This window comes from Charadrius vociferus, unplaced genomic scaffold (assembly GCF_000708025.1).
Source record: "Charadrius vociferus isolate BGI_N301 unplaced genomic scaffold, ASM70802v2 scaffold365, whole genome shotgun sequence".
Taxonomy (NCBI): domain Eukaryota; kingdom Metazoa; phylum Chordata; class Aves; order Charadriiformes; family Charadriidae; genus Charadrius; species Charadrius vociferus.
Genome location: NW_009648559.1, coordinates 1,493,642 through 1,513,535, shown reverse-complemented (window position 1 = coordinate 1,513,535; position 19,894 = coordinate 1,493,642). Strand labels below are relative to the sequence as shown.

Genomic DNA, 19,894 nt, shown 5'->3' with positions numbered 1-19,894 from the left:
CTGGAAACGCTGGGGGAGGTCGGCGGCCCCGCTCCCGCGGCACCGGTGGCGGCTGTGCGGAGCCGAGGCGTTGGAGGGCCTCGGGTGCGGAGGGCCGAGGCGGGTCTGTGGGCGTACAGAATGGGAAACTGACCAGAAAACCCCAATCCCCCGGTTCCTGTTCAACACAGGAACGTGCCCCGCGGTCTGTATGGTTGTGGTGTCCCACGCGTAGTGCGAATGGCGTCTGAGGAACGTGACAGGCTCCCCGTGTGTCGGGAGGTTTCCCTCATGAGGAGCTCTAACTACAACTTACGTAACTTTTTTTTTTTTTTTTTAAAAAAAAAGGCAGTTGTTTCTTAAGTTGCCTCCTAAATAAAATATTTTGCTCCGTTCACAGAATTAGTGAACCATGGTCCTCACAAGTGTGGGAAAGATGGCTGGCCTCCAGAAGAAGACTTCTGGAATCAGGAATATCTGTATATTAGCACACGTGGATCATGGTAAGACAGGTGCTTGTGACTGGCAGAAACCATGTGTGGAAAGTGTGTGTGTGTGTGTGTGTTAGTTTGAATAACGGTCATATTTTGGTGGGTGTTTTAAAGCGGTAGGTTTTCATGGATTCAGCTTGAAACTGGCTTGATTCGTTGAAGTAAATTTGCTTTATGCACATTTCTTTTGTTCTAATGCAGTTTATCTTTTAGAACATAAGAGAACGTTACACTGTAATAATTTGGAATTGTTGAAACTGAACATTTTCTACTTTTGTGATGCAGAATGTTGGCATGAATTAAATGTATGCGTGTGTGAGGTAGGCTGTTGTATTTCTATGTGTATTTAATGGAAGAATTTTGTAATGTAGGTGAAAATAATAAATGCTTATTTTAAGACACAAATCTTTTGTCTAATTGCACGATATATTGAGGTTCTGAGGTTTGTTTTTTTCGACTGCCTTTCAAGTCATGAGAGGTAAGGTTGCATCCATTCTCAAAACCAAAATTGTGTGCACCTAACAGGTAAAGTTGAATAATTGGATATGGGTTTTTTTTGAGTTAGTTTGTGCTTTCTTGGCATTTTAAAACCTTTATTAATGTTGATATCTCAGCACAGTAGATATTGTCAGGATTCATAATATTGTCGCATCTTTTTCCGTTGTCTGTATTAATTTAAACTAAGTAATCTTTCTTTCTTTTCAGGCAAAACTACTCTGGCTGACTGTCTAATATCTAGCAATGGAATAATCTCTAGCCGCTTGGCAGGAAAGGTAGAGTTATACTGTCATTTTTAACAAAATTCTGGAGTGTATGTGCTGGGGTTGTAAATCAGCCATAACTAAGGAAATTCTGTTCCTAGTCTTGCTAAACCTTATTTTCTCGCAGTCACACTCTTTGACAGTTGATAAGTAACTTGTGAAGATAATTCTACAGGTTTATCAGCTCTTCTTTTCTTTTTGTAATCAGCTGAGATATCTAGACAGCAGAGAAGATGAACAGATACGAGGAATAACAATGAAATCTAGTGCAATTTCATTGCACTTTGTGAAAGGTAAGTTGTTGATACTGGCAAGTATAAGCTTTCTATATACTTTTGTTAATTTTCCCTGTCTTTTCATTGTTGCTGTTGACATCTTTTTGTGTGCAACTTTTATGTTTCTCAGTGTTAGGCCATGATTCTCCAAAGGCTTGGCAGGTATTCAGCTGTTAACCAAGATGATCAAGTTCCATCTCATGGTTAGGAAGACCATCTGCAATCATATCTCTGAGTGGAGGCAATTAGAATTAGAGGCTTTTACCTTTTTATTTTAGATCTAAACCTTCATATTTTGATCTTGTCTTGAAACAATGTCACTGAAAGGCAAGATGTTCTTTCAAAAACCAACAAATTTTTAAATGATTTTGTACAGTCTTATCTTTACTATTCTTCTACATCAAAGTGCATGTAATACTCTGCTATAAATTGTTCAGAGTTTTTTTTTATAGCGTAGTTACAGTCTCATCTTTGTTATGACTCCGTGTTCCTCACCAGTCTTATGCTCAGCTAGGTGGATGAAAAACATGAAATACATTATTAACAGGCTTGTACAGAAAAAAGAGTAACTAACAGAAAACCCACCATTAATCTTTCAATTTCATCTACAGCTGATTATAAAAGATAGTTGAAATCAATCATCTTCCAGCTAAGTATTGTAAGCTGTGGCTGGTTTATTTTTGACTCTGAAATGACCTTTTTTTAATGGTTAGAACTTTTTGTGTCTGTTGTTTTTCTGTTGTATTGAAATTTAGACTCAATACAACTTCTTAAACAGGAAAGTCATTTGATCTTATTTTGATTATGTCTGATGATAAATGCAGTGAGTTCATCAAAAGTTGACTGGAGTCTCTGCTATGCAGATTTTTGGGGGGGAGTAGTGTACAAAATGTTGAAAGTTTCTCCTGTATTGATATCTTGAAGATAGTTTAGTAATATGGAGTCAAAACCATATTTAAAAAAAATCACAAGGTTGAAATGAGGCATTTTGTCATAAAAATACACACTCGTCTGTCATGATTTCTCTTTAAAATGCAGTCTGTACTGCCGTTAATTTGTGTTGTAGATGGCAGTCTATTTGTAATGTTACTACAAGCTTGTTCACGCTTAGGGTTTTTCTTTTTCTTTGGTTGGCTGGTGGGGTTTTGTTTTTAATTTTCTAAAGGTAGTTCGGCATTGAAAGATGAAGATTGGTGTTGAGTGAAATTGAAACCAATTAGGCACAAGCCACTAGCGTAATGATTACTGCAGGCTTGGTCCTTAAAAATTAATAATGGCTTAAGCAGTAAATAATGCTTAAGCAGTAAAACTGGGTGGCTGAAAGAAATATTTTTGAAAACTGTTCTGAAATATTAATTTATTGTTTGATCCTAGGTGATCAGGAGTATCTGATTAATTTAATAGACTCCCCAGGGCACGTGGATTTTTCTTCAGAAGTATCTACTGCTGTCCGACTCTGTGATGGTTGCATCATAGTGGTGGATGCTGTTGAAGGAGTCTGTCCACAGGTGAAATAAAGTATATTAAATAGAGAAAGAGGGTAGAGAAGACAGACTAAGCTAAGTCTTAAGTGTATTATGTAGAAATAAAAGATGTGCTGCTTTAAGAAGCTTTGTAAAACTTTTAATAAATGACAATAAAAACCCGCCTGCATGCTGTCCTGTGCAACCTGTTGTAGGGGACGCTGCTCTGGTGGGGGGTTGGACTAGATGATCTCCAGAGGTCCCTTCCAACCCTGACCATTCTGTGATTCTGTAATGTACTTGAGGTATGAAAGAGGGTAGTTAGTTTCATAGTTGTGCTGAAAAACTGAGCAACACTGGTGAGTGGGTGTAGCGATGTAGGGTTGAAACACTGAGTATGCAGTTTTTCAGGTAATGGAGTATTTGTATAGAGAAGAAATAAATGTCTTAAGGGAAATAATTTTATATCCTTACCTGTGCTTTTAGGGGATGGAAAGTGAAAAAATATGCAAGATAACATTGAAATTGCTTTCTTTTGTGGCTTACTTTTCTAAAGAGGTTTTTTTTTTGTTGTTGTGGGTGTGTTTGCCATGAAATTCTGCCATTCTGAAGAATTCTGTAATAACTAAGCCTATGTACTATGGGAGTCAAATTTCTGGTTTGAATGTCAACCTATCCTTTATCTGTTTAAATTTCAAAATTATGTTGTCATTTTCTTTAATGTTCCATCTCTTGTGTGGTGTCAGGCTTCCTGTAATGGATTTTTTTTTAACTATTTCCTTTTTAATAGACTCAAGCAGTTCTACGGCAAGCGTGGCTAGAAAATATACGTCCAGTATTGGTGATTAATAAAATCGATCGCTTGATTGTGGAGCTCAAGCTAACCCCTCAGGAAGCATACTTGCACCTTAAGAATATCCTAGAACAGGTATTCATGCTATAGTGTCATGTTCACACAGCAGATTTTGTTGAGGTTTTTTTCTTCCCCCTTTTATGTGTTCTTGAATTGAGACAGACTGTGTCTTTCACTGCCTTATAGCTGGAAGAAATTTAGTGCAGCAGAACCAGTTTTTTCTTTCTTTGCAGGATCAAGCACTATAACATCTAGGCTAATTTTTAACACAGATATACATTTTATTTCTAGTTGGTTGTGAGGCTAATTCAGAATGCCTGTGTTAGAGAAAAGAGTATTAAATGCCTCTTGACAGGTCAGCTGGAAAAGTCTTCCTGTTCAGAAATAGTATGCTGAATGTTTTGTTCTTCCTGTTAAATTGCTTAAACTTCTTTGGAAGTAGGCAAATAGTATCTTTAGACTGTTCCTGATGTTGGTGAATTTACGCAGGGGTAAAGTTAATTTCGTCTTCTAAGTTGTAAGTTAAGATGCTTTCAATCTTCCCTCCCCCGAGCTTACTTTTAAGCACTTATCTACGTGTTTTCCCTTTGCCCTCCTTTGTTGTTTGTTTGTTGGCAGTAACAAGTTCCTATTTCACCATTCCTTGTTCTGAGAGACAAAGTGCATTACACCTGATTTGATCCTGATGTGGCTGACTTTGACTTGAAAAGTGCACGGTGTTTAAATTGAAATGTTAGTCTCGTCAAACTCCTGTTGCCTTCAAATGGACAGGATTAGGTACACAGGGTCTGTGTTTTAAATTGCAAAATGAATCACAGGCATGCTATCTTGTTAAAATAAACAACCAAACCTCTCTCTTTTATATTTTGGAGGCCAGGGGGAATTGCATTTTAATTGCAAGGGTTGTAAAAGAGTGAACCAATCTTAGGGTGTTTTTACATATCCTTCTGTAGATCAATGCAGTCACTGGAGCACTCTTTACATCTAAAGTCCTAGAAGAGAGAGCTGAGAAAGAAACGGAAAGTGAAAGTATTTCAGATACTGCACCAGGAGATCAAATTTATGATTGGAGTGCTGGATTAGAAGATACTGATGATTCACATCTTTATTTTTCACCGGATCATGGAAATGTGGTGTTTGCCAGTGCAATTGATGGCTGGGGTTTTGGGTAAGTCTGAGATTTAGTTACTGACTGTTTTTTTTACTTTATTACTGCAGTTAAAGTATTTTCAGTTGCTTCACATTTCTAAAGATGTTTTTTGTATTTTTCTATGATGTGCAACTGTATATAATCGGTTCTAATATATTATTAACACTGGGCAGCTGAAAATACTACCAGCTTTGTCAGCTATGTGACAGGAACCCCTGTTTTACTTCCACACCAGCTTCCAGTCTGGCCTGGTAAACTTATTATTTTATAAATTGCTGACATTTGATAGGCTGTAATAGACTAGGCCAAAAACTGCGGCAGTACAAGAGCTGTTTCACAAGTAGATTGGACCTTCCAGCTACAGGGACAGCGACATTCATAACAAGCATGAGGCAGGCAACTGTCATCAGGGCAGCAGTTTCAGCTGTCCAGTTTGGTCCAGTACAGTTCTGGGTCACAGCATTACTGTCATCTGTTTTTGCTGTACCAGACTTCAACTTGTCCTTGAAATCATGCGCTTGTGCTCAAGTGTTTGTAATCATCAGTCTTAATCTAGCTTTTTTCTAGGTGGATTTCTTATCACGTTACCTACAATCTTTATTTTTCTGTCTCAGCAGTTGCTAAAGAAAATTGCAGAGATGTAGATGTAAGAATCTGGGGGTAGAACAATTTCAGAAAACTTTCTGGATTGCTGTGTTAGAGTTTGATCAATTCTGTTTTTCAGTCCTGTTAGTAGTTTCAAAGGTCAGCAGGCGAGTGTAAAGATTACACGTGTTCTGATTGCTAGCCACAAGGTGGAGTCGTTGTCTTCATCTAATTAAAAAGATATACTCAGTAATACAGTGCATGTCTTTAATATTGCAAAACCTTAAAAAAAAAAAAAAAAAGTAAAAACCAGCTCCTGGATTTTAAGTCAGTCAAGCTCTTAAATAAGGGTCCCTGCTTAGCATGTAGTCTAACACAAACATTTCTTACCACTGCGGAGGAAAGGGAAATTAAAATGGGGTATTTTAGTTTAATTATCTGTCATGAATGATAATAACTTATAAAAAGAAAAATCAAGAGCATAAGTGTATAAGGAAACTGAAAACAAATCTTCAAATTCTGCCATGTTCTTTAGTCTGAAAGAGATTTTTTCATAAAGGATGTGAATGAGGGGAGACCTTTTCATTTCGGAAGTGTAGAGGGGCTTTTCTGGTACCTTTGGTGATCTACGCATTGACACACATCTTATCTGAAGTCTTCCATTCCCATATGGTGCCCACAGTCATTCTTCTGTTTTATGATGTGCAGGGAAACTATTTGATTTCTGTAGGCTTTAGCTTCTGTGACTTGCAACTTTTCTTTGAAATTCCATTGAAAAAATGGATTATGGTAGTAAACTGTTGTTATACAGAGTGTTTGGGATGCAACCGTTACAAACTTGTTTGAGTTTGGAGTCAGAATGTGAACATTTTCTTTAGCAGATGTTGAAATGATTTACATCTATCTGCTATTTTTGTCCTGTATGGATAAAGATGGGGCATTTTAAAGCTTACTTTTGTGTTGGATACTGACGAAGCCCCTGGAAGGGAACAAATGAAAGCAAAAAGCTAAGTTTTTGTTCAAGGGAGTTCAAAGGTGGCCTAAGTTTAGCATTAGTATTGTAAGCTGCCAGGAAATGCTAAGCAACAAGAAAAATGATGTAGTGGACTACTTTGTTACAATAAGGAGAATTACAAGCTCAAAAGCGATTTAGAAGCTATTTCTTTAGATCAAGCTACTTGATATTTGCAAGTCAATAATCAACTATTAAAATTTATAGGTTACAGAACTACATTCTGATATAAGAATGTGGTCATAAACACCCTATGTGATCACCTTTGTAATAACAAAGCAAGCATGTTGTCCTTAAATGGTAGGTGAATATAATGGCTATTTTTGTAAAAGTGAGACTTCAGATAGTTGTCTTCCTTTCATGACGACTTTTCCTCTGATAACTTCTCTGCAGATAAAATGTAATTAATGTATTTTTTGAAGCTGAATGAAGATTGGTTGGCTTTCTGATACTACTTTGTTTCTTACGATGAACTGGCGGGCCCTGGTTCTGATAAATCATATAATGGGGTGGAAAAGGAACATTTTCCTTAATTAGTTTCAAGCCATTCGGCAGTGCCAGCCTCATCCAGTGCAATTAATACAGATGCTTTTCTCATCATCCTCAAGTGTTGAAAGAGTGCCATAAATACATATGCAGGAGCTGCTGGCACAAGAATCTTTAAATTTCTCTCTGTTCAGAGTTTGAGGTAGTTTCTGGAAAAACATCTCATTTTTTGGTCTTAGTTCAGAACTCATAGCTTATTCTGGCTGACATGGGCAGGCCTTTTTTTAGGTGTGTAGAAATTTGAGAATTCTGGGTTTCTGAGAAAAGATTATCAAATGTCATTGTTCTGTAAATAGGATTGTTCTTGTAAACGTATATTTTTGTTTCTGCATGCTCAAGGAGCAAATATGTGGTGATTTTTTCTGTTACTGCTTACTGAACATTTTCAGCAAGGAAGCCATAGAATGTTCAGGACTCCCTCCTTAGGTCGTCAGCAGCCTGCTTTTATTAACTCATGGGGACCACTGAACAACGCAGTTGGCTTTATAACACAATTTTAGCATTACAGCTTTTATATTATTTTCTGAGGTTTACTCATTATTAAAGCAATGATTCAAACAACAAAAAATGCCCTAAGCCATTAATTTAAAAGGGATTACCGCCATCTGATGGCTCAAGCGTTGCTCAAAAGAACACTGGATTTTTAACTTGTGCCGTTCTGGTCACAGACCATAGTTAAATGTGTCATAGTATCTTTGAGAATCATCACATAAATATTTAGAACTTTATTGTATTATGCTTTTGAGTTTTTACTGGGGGGTAGTACACAAATACTTATTTCAAATAAACAAGTTCAGCCTTGAAGCTGACTTGAAACAAAACAGATCCATACAAATACTGCTGACATTTTTGAGCTGTTATGACTATTTTTTTTTTTTTGCAGGTGTAAATGTTAAGCAATGTGAGCTAAAGTGAAGACAATTGGAAAAATGGGAGTAAAACAAGGGTTTAAGATTTGTGTGAGATTTTCACGCAAGCTGTTCATTGCTCAGGCTGATAAGCACATGTAAACAGCATTACACTTTTATCAAGATGCATTTTGCTTTCTTTCAGCATTGAGCATTTCGCCAAACTGTACAGCCAAAAGATTGGAATCAAGCCTGCAGTACTTATGAGGACATTATGGGGAGATTATTATCTAAATACAAAAGCAAAGAAGATAATGAAAGGTGATCAGGTAGGGAGGTTGTCAAAAATGTTACCTGGGTTTTGTTTTGTTTCCTTTTTCTTTCTTCTATTCCTTATAGCGTATTCTGAAAATTGACTTCGGTACCTTTTTACTCAACATCAGTGGAAGTATAAAGTCACTAGGATAGCCTTGGGTCAGCCCTTGGAGAAGAGAACATTCCAAAATCAACCATTTAAAAGCTACATGGAGGAAATTTCATTTAACAGTGCTTACAGTTGCTCTTAAATGTCTCTTCAGAAAATAAGGGACACTCCAACTTCAAGGATTAAGCGTAGAGTGAAACACGCAAGATGAGTGGAGGACTAACAATGTAGAAATGAGAGTAGTGAGAGGGTCTCTGTCTTATTTGAAGAGGCCTTCAACAGCTAAGGATTTAGGATATTCACGTTTAGCTTATGATTTAGGATTTAGAAAATCTTTTTTCCTTCCATGAAATCCCACTGAATGCTATATCAAAACCCTGGCCTGAAAACCACTTCTCTTTGCATTAAGAGTTTCCACCACTGTAAGTTAAGAGAGAAGGGAGTTTCCCTGTTTTCATTTAATGATGATTTTTTGTGTTTTCATAGGTGAGGATTAACAGTTATAAAAAGGGTGATAACCAGGCTCAACATAGACAAGTTTCGTATTTGTCAGTCTGTGTTTCTGAAATTGAAACACTTCACATTTAATTTTCATGTTTGCTTTGTGCACCATTCTTACAAGACAGACTGGTAAAGTAGTGATCTTGTGTAGAAACAGATAACTCTTTGAAGAAGGTTTTACCAGCTCCTTATGAAAATAGTCAGTTAAAAGTGCAGTCTTAAGCGTATTGTAAAAGTGAGGAATTGGTGGTAATGAGCTGTATGTTTATGTTCTAACAGTCAAAAGGAAAGAAACCTTTGTTTGTGCAGTTGGTGCTGGACAACATATGGAGTCTATATGAAGCTGTTATGAAAAGGTGAGATCTATAAAATTTTCAAAAGTCTTTCCTTGTGCTATGGTGTTTTTTTTAAATACTCAAATTAAGAAATGTAGGTGCTTGTTACGTATTGCTACTGCGGTTTTTATCTATTTACCTTTTTCCTTACAGAGACAAAGAAAAAATTGAAAAGATAGTCACCTCTTTGGGGTTGAAAATCGGTGCACGGGAGTCACGGCATGCAGACCCCAAAGTTCATCTTAATGCCATTTGTAGCCAGTGGCTACCAATATCTGATGCAGTACTCTGTATCCTTAAGGAAGAGGTTACTTTTTGTTCTATTGGCAGTTCTCGGACTTAAAAGAGTGCTCACATATTTTGATGAGTTATTTGGTATGATTTGTTCCCTTTTTTCATGTCTGTGCCCATGCTAGCTGGACCTATTTTCTCACTTGTAATATTAAGTTACATATCTACAATTAGTCCTGCATTTCTACCAGCTTTGTGCTTTTGCATGCATCCTTTTTTTAGGAAAATAAATTATGAAACTGGAGGCAGTTTAACAATACACATTCATTATATAGTTTTATATATGCATTTTAGTGTTTTTCCTGAAAGATGTGCCAATCTCCTTCTGATAATAGTATCTTAGGTCTTCTGTCCACGAACTTCTGTAAGTATCTGGTGTTACATTTTAGGCATATGCATTCTTAATCCAAGATCAGCCTTTGCTGTGTAGACGGTCTTCTCATAATATTACGTTATAAACTATAGTAGATATACACAAATTATTGATGTATAAATACTAATTAGTTCTGTAAATCTTGCCCCAGTTGTGCTATTCTTAGTCTCCCAGTTGCACATAGGGTGAGCCGCCCCTACTTAACTATCTATTCTGCCCTGGGATAAACGCTAGAAATTGTTGCTGGCTTGAGAGGGAGCTGTGTGCACTGTGACAGACAGAGCTGGATTGTAGCTATCTGTTGCTGCCGGCAGTTAGTGGATGAGGTTGATTTAAAGAAACAAACGTTGAAAGCGTTTCTCTTCCTTTATTTGTATTGGGTAAGGAAATGTAAATATATATCCTTAGCAATGTGTTTTAGCCATGGTATGTAATAAACTTCCCAGCCCTCTTGACATCTCTGCGGAGAGAGTGGAAAAGCTGATGTGTGTTGGAGCTAGAACGTTTGATTCTTTGCCACCAGAAACTCAGGAACTGAAAAGTGGTGAGTCGGCGTTCTCCCATTAACTTGAAGATTGTGTCTTGGCGGTTTTATTTGTCTCTGGATCATAAGATGTGTAGTAATCTCTACTTAGAATCATAGAATGGTTTAGGTTGGATTTATGTTAGATTCATAGTTATTTTACTTGTAGTAGCTTTGTTGATGTTTGTCAGTGACGTGTCATAGCATTATGTCTCATTTTTACGGCCATACATTTTTCTTCAATCCCATATATTTGTGGTTTTTAGAAGACTCAAGCTGCAGGTGATGTAAAGTCTAAGATGCTGACACTGAGGATTTTGGAAGGTTATGAGGTTAATATTTGGTTTTAGTTCTTAAAGTAGAAGTTACCATGTAAATGAGAATTGAGTATTTTACTAACTTCTATATTAAAATAATTAATTTTTAGCCAGTAGGGGTTTGAATTTGGGTTTCATTTTTACAAATATATTGATTTAACTAGGCCCAGGTTTTTGTAATTTAAAATAAAAAAAACACTTTCTGTTGAGTTTATTGTTAAGTAATTTGTGTACTGAAAAGGAATTGGTAAGATACAGCTTTAGCTGTTACTACAAGTGTTGTCATTAGTATTTCTTCAACATTTCCATATCTCATAACTTGATTTCTTAGTTATTTCATAATATTCCAGAATGATAAAAGATTAGCAAATAAAACCAAGAGCCAAAAGACTTCCAAGGCAAAAAATGTGTTTTGTTACCCACATGAAGATATAAAATCCTGATATTTTGAAGTTAGTTTAAGTTTTGCCATTGACTTCACTGAGATCATGATTTCATGTCCAGTTCTGGAAGAGTTTCCAGCTTTAACTGAGTTCCCTCTCAAGAAGGGTTTAGTAGTATATTCAGTCTTTTTGTGTTGAATGTTGGGATGTCTATATGCAAAAGTAAGCAAGAGGAAGTCTGATAATCACCAAGGCCTGTGCTATAAAGTTGTAATAGGGACTGCAAAGACTACATTCTATGATTTAACTGTGCTATAGGCAGTAAAAGAACTGTATATAGGCAGTAATGAAAATAAACTCGGTGTACAGGATGCAGGAGAGCTCGTAAGATGCTCGTATTCCTTTTTCTGTCTTCGAATTATTTATCAACATAAACTCTGTGTTCATGTATGTCCTTCATAAAAATTGTAAAGCCTTGGAAAGGAGAAAAACTTCTGAGTTTGTTTTCCTGAAAGACAGGTAATAACTGCTGAAGCTGAATTAAGTGTTTAGCAGAATTAAAAATCAAAGTTTAAACTGATGATATGGATGTAATGCTCAGTGGTGACCAAAGTTTGTAATTTGCCATGTATATGTGGTAATCTCTGTGGGTTAGGGAGTTCTACATAAAATGAAGCGATGTTTTTCCCCCAGAGCTGGCAGACTGGAAAAGAGTGTTCCCAAATGATCTTTTCAGACAGGTTTGTAGGGGACAAATAGGCCTTATAGGTATGATTTTGTTCTGCAAACGTTCTTTCTGACTGGACAGAATATAACAGAATACCATTGTCTTGTAAGGTAGTAAATATTCACTGATATTTTAAGGGGTAGTATAGTAAAAATTACAAGACGATACCATACTTAAGATGGTAACAGTTAAAAACATTTCTGAACTTTGTATGCGTAATGAGAGGTGTTTATGGAACAGTGTTTTGAAAAGACCATCAAGAAATCTGAAGGGATGAGACACCAAATGTCAATTTAAGATGAGATATGAATGTCAAATTGACAGGCCGTTTGGAATTGTTTCCCGGGGGTGAGGCAAGGGATATTTTCATCCTTTACTGAATATTTACAAACATTGCATTCTGCAAACAGTATTCAGTACTGTATCAGTATAAGTTAATTAGAAGAAAATTACTGCTGCTTGGATCTTACTGCTCTTGGTTATGAAAAGATAGTGTACCTCACATTTAGTGAATATCTTGCTAATTTTTGGTTGTAGCCTTGCACTTTGTTTGCCTAAGAACTTTACAATATAGTCTTTTCATACATCAGCTAAAAGGGAGAAATGTAGGAGAAGACTATTTAATTTCTATGATAGAAGTTCTGAGTGGTATCATGTCTGTTTTGAATTTGATAATGTGTTCTAAGTTGGATGAAAAAAATAGTTTATGGAAATTTCCTAGGTATTGAGTTTTGTGGGGATCTCTCATTCTTTGAATTAAATCATTCTTGCAGTTAAGTTGTTCTGATTTCATGAAGACCTGAGCAGGACTTCCTGCTTTAGTTTGAAAGGAGGGACAATACTTTGAGGTACTGAAAAATAGCTCAGTCTTAATGCTAAGCTGCTCTCTTTCATTCTAATCTAAACCAGCCTATGAACTCAACTTTAAATACCAAACCAATATGTTTAGTTGGAGTAAATGTAGTTTGTTATGAAGAGTTCTCTTTTTAAAATTTTGCTCACTTTATTTTATTGTGAGACAGACTTAGGATATGGGCAGTGTTATCGAATGATTAATTTTCTATGTATCCTGTTAATGTCTTTAGCATATTATCCTTTGAAATAGAAAATAAACAGTAATTCCTAGAAAATTCATGGAAAGCCGTAGCTCTCTCCATATTGTTGGGAAAAAAAATTGTGCAAATAACTTTCTTTTATTTTTGCTCAGCTTTTATGAAATGCAGTAGTGAAGGAACAGCCCCGGTTATTGTCTTTGTTTCCAAAATGTTTGCTGTTGATGCAAAGGCATTACCACACAATAAACCAAGGTAAGAAAATTTAACATTTAATTTTCTGATCTATATTAGATACTCTTAGGAAAAAAAAGTTATGTTGCAAGTTATTATTTTAGACCTGAGAAATAATTCATGAATTCTTGAGATGTAATGAAATCTTATCAGCAAGTAGAGATTTTTCTGAGTGACTTCGAGATGATTTGTTTAGTTATGTTAGTTTTAGAAGATTTAGCAAATTTGTTGTGGAGTAAAAAACACATTTGTTGGAGAACACGTTTGTCCAAATATATAATCCTAATGCATACATCGTATATAGTTTCAGGACGTGTGGTTGAAAATGTGATTGAGTAGTAATGCTTTCTTAGTTTTTCAGTAATGTTGTGTTGTCATGATCATAACAGCTTGCGTTTGTACCAAGAAACACTTCCCATCAACTATGGCATAATAGCTACGTGATCACCCAGTCCATTACAAGTGCAAAATAAAATGGCTTAATTAAAGTAGTCTAAACCTTGAGTAACTTTTTGCAGTGAACTGAAAGGCATTAATGCACTTCAGAAGATTTTCTTCTGGAGGGTTTGGAAGATTTTTTTCAGCTTTTTGGCGTTTTGTTTAATGACCATCTTTCTTTGAGGGGTAGATTTCATTTCCCTGACGTAGTTAAGTGGACTACTTTTAGCTGAAACCGTCTGCTTTTTTACAGAAGAAATGTACTTTTCTGATACGTTTATAAAAGTGGGGTTCATCTTAACTTGTCATCCCTTTAAGCCTTTGGAGCATTTTCAGTAGTCACCTTCTGTATTAAATGGCCATTTCATGTTTCTCTGGGATTGTCACTGTGCAGTGAAGCAATATAGAAAATTATTTCTACTCAATTGGGACTCATTGTGACTGTTAAATCTTTGTGCAAAAAATGGTACTGTTGCTGTAGTAATATTTGAAAGCTTTACTACTATCTTAGGTTTTTCCACACTTCCTAGATATACGTAAGTTTTTTCTTATCATGCTTATCTATGAATCTTCCACCAAAAATCAATAAGTTTGAATTCAGGGAAAAGATGGATTGTGCTTATGGATTGACCAGACACTAGATGGTGCAGTTTTACTTACTGTCTGTAAAGTTATCTGAAACAACAGTTCTCGCTCCGATACTGGTGTAGCACAGCAGTGCTGTTCCTGCTTTGTCTGCTTTCCTGGACATATACTGCAGTTATCAGAGAAGACTACACTCAGGTCATCACTTTCTGGCTGTTCTATCCCTGATAATGACCTGTTCTTTTATTTGTGGGGAGGATCGAGATTCTTTAATATGGTGAGGATGTAACATAGAGGCAAAGGTGGCTTTTACATGCAGCAGACACGGAAAGTCTGACATATTTTCAAGATTTTAGTCAAAAATTTTTTTTAAAAAAAAAGAAAAGCTAGCTACTGCAAGTCCTGTTTTGTGACTACAACTTGGGATTTCAAACACAAGACTGTTTATAAGAGATTCTGACTTTCCCAAGACTAATGGGTAGCTCTCATTTGTTTTCATTTTATGTCATTTGCTTATGAGCACTTTGCCACATGGATAAACTGTCCTTCCCTGTCTCCTCTGATATTCATCTTGCATTTTTCTTGGTGGGTTTTTTCCTGCTCTACTTACTCATCCCCCTTCAGGAAGGAAGCTGTTTTACATGTGTGGTTATATGCTATGTGTTAGACTTTTATTCTTTTAAAAGAGACAAAACGTTCCCCCAATGGACAAAAGAATATGTTGAAGAAATTTGCCATGTTTTGTAGTTCATAATATGTGTAGGACCAGCTCCATAGTTTTTGTGTGGTTGGGGTTTTTTTGCGAATGATGCATTCAGTACAGAAGCTTATGCATTGTGACTTGCTGGTTGTATTTTCTCCCTAGATAAAAAAAATGTGCTGCTCTCAATTTTATTGGTTTTCAGAACACAAATACGATTGCATTTTTGCACTCTGATACATATTGTGTAACAAATCTGTAATTCTGTTCATCTATCTGGTTTGAAAAGTCTCAGTATGTTTACTGAGTTGACTGGAGGATTGCAGTAGGCTGATAGTCCAAGTAATGCAGAGGCGATCCAAAAATCCAAACAAATTTTAGATAAATTAGGCTTTCTGAGATAATATTGCAGGAGAGTGAGTACTGGAATTCTTTCTGGGAAACTTGAGGGATATTAGTGATGACTGTAGACAGCACGTCCTTTCTCCCTATTTATTCAGTAAATCGAAAATTGTAGTGTCTTGCTCTGTAGTTTGTGTGAAAAGTATTTCTTGCTAGCCTTAATATGAAGTTATTCAATTAGTTACTAATTGGCTAGTATTAAAATGAAATCACGTGATTGTTTTTCTTTGAGATAACCAGTCCTTATCAGCACCCTGTAATTTTACTGATTAGGTGTTACTAACAATTTTGTTTTGAAGTGACAGTTGGATTCCTTTTTTTGAAAAATAGTAATATAGCTAAATGTGTATTTCTTGATATTTTTATTTTTTAAGATTCTACAGGTAAGCAGCTCTTGAAGAAATTGGAAAAGGAGGTTAGTTTTAAAGAGGAAGGAAAGCTATCTCCTTGAAAAAAAAAATGTGTTTTAAAAGCACAGCATTATGTAAGTGTGGTTCCTAAGCACGTTTTGAGTTATATTGGCCACTGTGTGCTGTTTACAGTTACACAGTGAAGACTGTGCTTAACAGAATTGAGTGATGATTGTGTGGAGTGTGTAAGATCCAATATTTAAATTGGCATTCCATGAGGATGTTCCATAAGAATGACTGAACATGGGGAAGAATAAGGAATATGTACACTATGATTTCATGGTTTTCATGAATTTCATGTTTTTTTACCTTTTTACGAACATTAATACATGTTATGTGTTCCATTTATGTGTTAATTTTGAGGAGCCATAACTGTGTTCTTGTGTGTTCTAATGTTTGACTGCTGGACCTATCTGCTGGGTGATTTGCATCCTTTAGGCGGGGTGGGGGAGGGAGTATTTTCAAGCATGTTAAAGCATGTAAAAAACCTGAGATTTTTCTCTAGTGTGTTTGTTTGTTTCGGGTGGTTTTTTTTGGCAAGACTTACACTGTTCTGCTTCCAGAGGGAAAAAAAAAGTAGGTCCATGCTACAGTCTTTTTTTTTCCTTTTGTAAGGTAGCCTTGGGTAATGTTACCTTTTCGTAAATTTCTTAGGAGCTACAAATTTTTACAGTTTGCCTTATTTCTTCCATCTGCTTGTAATACTTTTTAAGCATAGGTTGGGAAAAGCAAAAAGCCCTTCTAAGTCCAGGGTGTACATTAAATCATGACGAAGGTTGGATTTTTTTAATTAAAACAACCTCCTTTGAGACTGCTGTTGGCAACTAATATCTCCTAGAAGGTGACTTTAAAAATTCTATACTAAAACTGCTATGTTTTTGCTCTTACTGTTTAAATAACAAAGTTTGACAGCTGTTCGAACTCTAGAATACATGGGAAAATAATTTGTGGTCAGGTTACAACAGGTTGGCAGCTTATATTTATCTTTCTTCGGAAAGATTTGCAATTTGACTTTTATATAGTACCAGTAAGTCCCTGAGTTTTTATCAGGTTTTCTAAAGAAATGAGAATCGTGCAAATATGTTTTGTCTTCCAGTTTCTTCTGCCTGAACTTCTGAAATTATTTGCTACTTGCAACCAAATCAGACAAAGGTATAATTTTTCTGAATATTGGTGGTTGAGCAGAGTAGACAAACAAATTAGGACCCCTGATAAGACAGTGTAAGTGTGATTTCCTTCACTTCAGATATTAAAATACCTAAAACCAAACCCAGTAGGAAATAGGGCCACATTGGCTTCTTTTGGAGCTACTTGCTTTATGTAATGAGACCATGGTTATTTGATGATGCCTGTGGTTATTTATTCTTAAGTATTGCTGTGTGCAGAATTACGTGTTCATTCAGCAAATGTTTCTTTCTCTCCTTTCTACTCGTGTTTTACATTGAACTGCAGTCTAAAACAGAGTGGTTGAGTGTAGGTGTAGAAATAAAAGCAGAACTTGGCATGTAGGTATAGAGTATAAATGTTCTCAGAATTGTGTCTTTATCTAACCAGTGTAAAAGAGAAATACTTAGTAGTTAGTTACGATCATGTTCAAGTAATTTTAGCTGCTGCTATGTGTATTTAATATAAAATGCTGAGAAAATGTAAAGTAGATGTCACATTTGTTATCAAATCCTCTACTAACTTTGTAGAGCTTTATGTATAAATGTTGCAGTGATGTGATGCAATGTCAGCAATAGGAGGCAAACCATTTACATTACTTCAAGTCCATTGTTCTTACAATTCTGCTGAATTATGTAAATAGAGTACACTAAAGAAATTCCATTTCTACTTTTCAGTGGTAATAAAAAAGAGTCTATTGACCAAATAACCTGATATACTAAAATTATATTTCATGACTGCACTAGGAGATATAAAATCTATAATACCCTTACTCTTTTCCTCCAGAGAATATGAAAGGTGCTTCTTTCTCCTCAGTCAGTGTGAAATATTTTTTTGTTAGGTGTCACCATGAAGTAGGAGCCTTTCCATACAATTCTGCATGAAATTATGATGATAATTGTTTCTTTGCTTTATGGTACGGCTTGTTTGCGTCTCTTAAACCAACAGATTGTAGTGTACTTCATCTGTTTCCTTTCTAATGGTTCCTAAAAACTGTATTGGAAAAAAAGCAAATCCTGTAATTTTTGTCCAACCTTCAGCTAAAAATACATTACATAGTATTGATGAAAAGAAGAGAACATTTATGAAGCTCTGTAAGAAATTACTATTTTCTTGCAAGTAAATGAATTTTTATGTTTAAAGGCAATATGACTTTCAGTGACTTCAGTGTGATCTGAACCCATCATCTTCTGTTTGCATTAGTAGTTGTTCTAAATTGTAGTTGGTGCATTAGAAATGGCTGTGGCATGAGTCATCTGAACAGCCTGTCAGATTTACAGGTTATCATCTGAAGATGGCACCCAGTTACATAATTAATAGAGTAATACATACTTTTAAAAAATTAAAAACTCTACTTGTGGTTATTGTGAAATAAATTTCATTGTAGCAGTGTACATTTGAGTCAGCTAAGACCTTTGGAACTGATCTAAGAGAGGAATATATAGTAATGAATGAAATTTGAATCTCTGGACATAATTTAGTTTGTGTAATTGTAAACTTAAGAGAAAAGCTTGTAACATTGGGGAATAGTTTTGTTTCAAGTTTCTTCTTTCTTTATTGCATGTTTAGTATGTGAGATAAATCAAAGGTCAGTCACAAGTGTTTTTCAAGGCAGTGTATGACAGCTTGATATTGATATCTTAGTTTTATTACATATCTCAGAATGAATGATAATTGGTATATGGTATAATATGAAACAGTTATCAAGTATTCCCCTTTGCAGGAGTCCTGTAAGATTGTTGTAATGAAATTTTATGTAAATTCTGATTTGGATAATTTTCAGTTGTTCATTTTGTGTATGCACATTTATTTCTACTGGGAATTGCCTCACGCTTTCAGTTGTAATAGAAAAGATATGAAATAATCTTAGTAGGTGCACATTAGTTTGTGAGTGGAAATAGTTCCATAGACATTAAGCAGTTTAACCCAGAAACTAATGAAATTCAGTACGATTAGAAAGACCACTAGACATACTCTATGCTAAATTACAGCAAACAAGATGCACTTGAGAGAGCTGTCCGTAGGGATGCTGTTGTCAGAAGTCTTTGAGTGCCACATGGTGGGCAGAACAGCAGCCAATAATTTAACTAGAATTTAATTCTGAAGAGTAGAGTAATGAAAAGTAATCCAGAAGATTCACTATAAATTACTTGGATTTAAAGATGTTAACAGAAATTAACCCCTTAGTTTCATGAAGTCAAGCATGTGTCCATGAACTCATGGAATTTAAACTGGTAAAAACTGTACGGAGAGACAGTATTCTCAGCCACTTCAAAAACATTGTTCATGGCATGGGAGATGCATTACAGATACTTGTTGATAGTAGTATCAATGTTTTGGAAATCAGTTGGTGTTCTGACTGTGATGTTTCCTTTTTAAAATGATCTGAAGGTTTAAAGGTTAAAAAAATAAACATAGCACTTTATTTAATAATCAGAGACCAATTTATATGTGGGTTCTTTGTTTTGATTATTCACCATGAATTTTTGAAATGTTTTGGAATGAAGTGAAGTGTCTCTTTGATAACATGGAAGGGTAGAAAAGCTATCATATTCAGAGGATGGTTTGCATGAGGAAGTTTAGTTATTGTTCAGTTTGAACTAAATGAGTTATCCTGGGAGAATGTGGAGATTAAAAAGAGGTCGGCAGTAGCTTGCTTACATTACCTGCTGCATTACCTTACAAATCTGCTGCATTTAATCAACAATCTATTGAATGTTAATAGTATGTATGTTATACTCTTTTCCATATTATCATTTCCATAGCATTTGTTTACCACATGGTTGAGGTTCAGATGAGTTACCCATTATTAACCAGTTAATGTGGTTACCCATTTATGTCAGCTCTATTACTTGTGCCTGGTTCACATGTGTAGTGTTTGGATGCTGCAGCATCCCTCTGGAGGTAGAGAATCTCTATTTTTCTTTCTGCTTCAGAATTTTCATTTACTGGTTTTTGTGTGACTGTGGTTCCATTTATTTTCTGCCAACATTAGGAGTCTGTAGATCCTTTCTTATGGAGTGAAAAAAGGGGAGGGAAGAAATATGGTAGGGAAGAAGATGAGAAAATCTT

At 35.6% G+C, this 19,894-nt stretch overlaps 1 protein-coding gene across 2 annotated transcripts in view; it reads left to right on the top strand.

Annotated features, from left to right (window-relative positions):
- Positions 1-389: 389 nt before the first annotated feature.
- The window catches only part of EFTUD1 (elongation factor Tu GTP binding domain containing 1), an 80,933-nt gene continuing 61,428 nt past the window's right edge, over positions 390-19,894 (top strand). Inside the window, exons 1-11 of one of the 2 annotated variants that reach the window (XM_009886110.1) lie at positions 390-482; positions 1,176-1,243; positions 1,440-1,524; positions 2,881-3,014; positions 3,760-3,897; positions 4,776-4,990; positions 8,169-8,292; positions 9,168-9,244; positions 9,377-9,513; positions 10,309-10,431; positions 13,045-13,144. In XM_009886110.1, coding sequence (XP_009884412.1) covers positions 392-482; positions 1,176-1,243; positions 1,440-1,524; positions 2,881-3,014; positions 3,760-3,897; positions 4,776-4,990; positions 8,169-8,292; positions 9,168-9,244; positions 9,377-9,513; positions 10,309-10,431; positions 13,045-13,144 — 1,292 coding nt within the window. In that variant the 5' untranslated portion in view covers positions 390-391. The remainder of the gene's footprint in view (positions 483-1,175; positions 1,244-1,439; positions 1,525-2,880; positions 3,015-3,759; positions 3,898-4,775; positions 4,991-8,168; positions 8,293-9,167; positions 9,245-9,376; positions 9,514-10,308; positions 10,432-13,044; positions 13,145-19,894) is intronic. The other variant, XM_009886111.1, reaches the window with a different exon arrangement.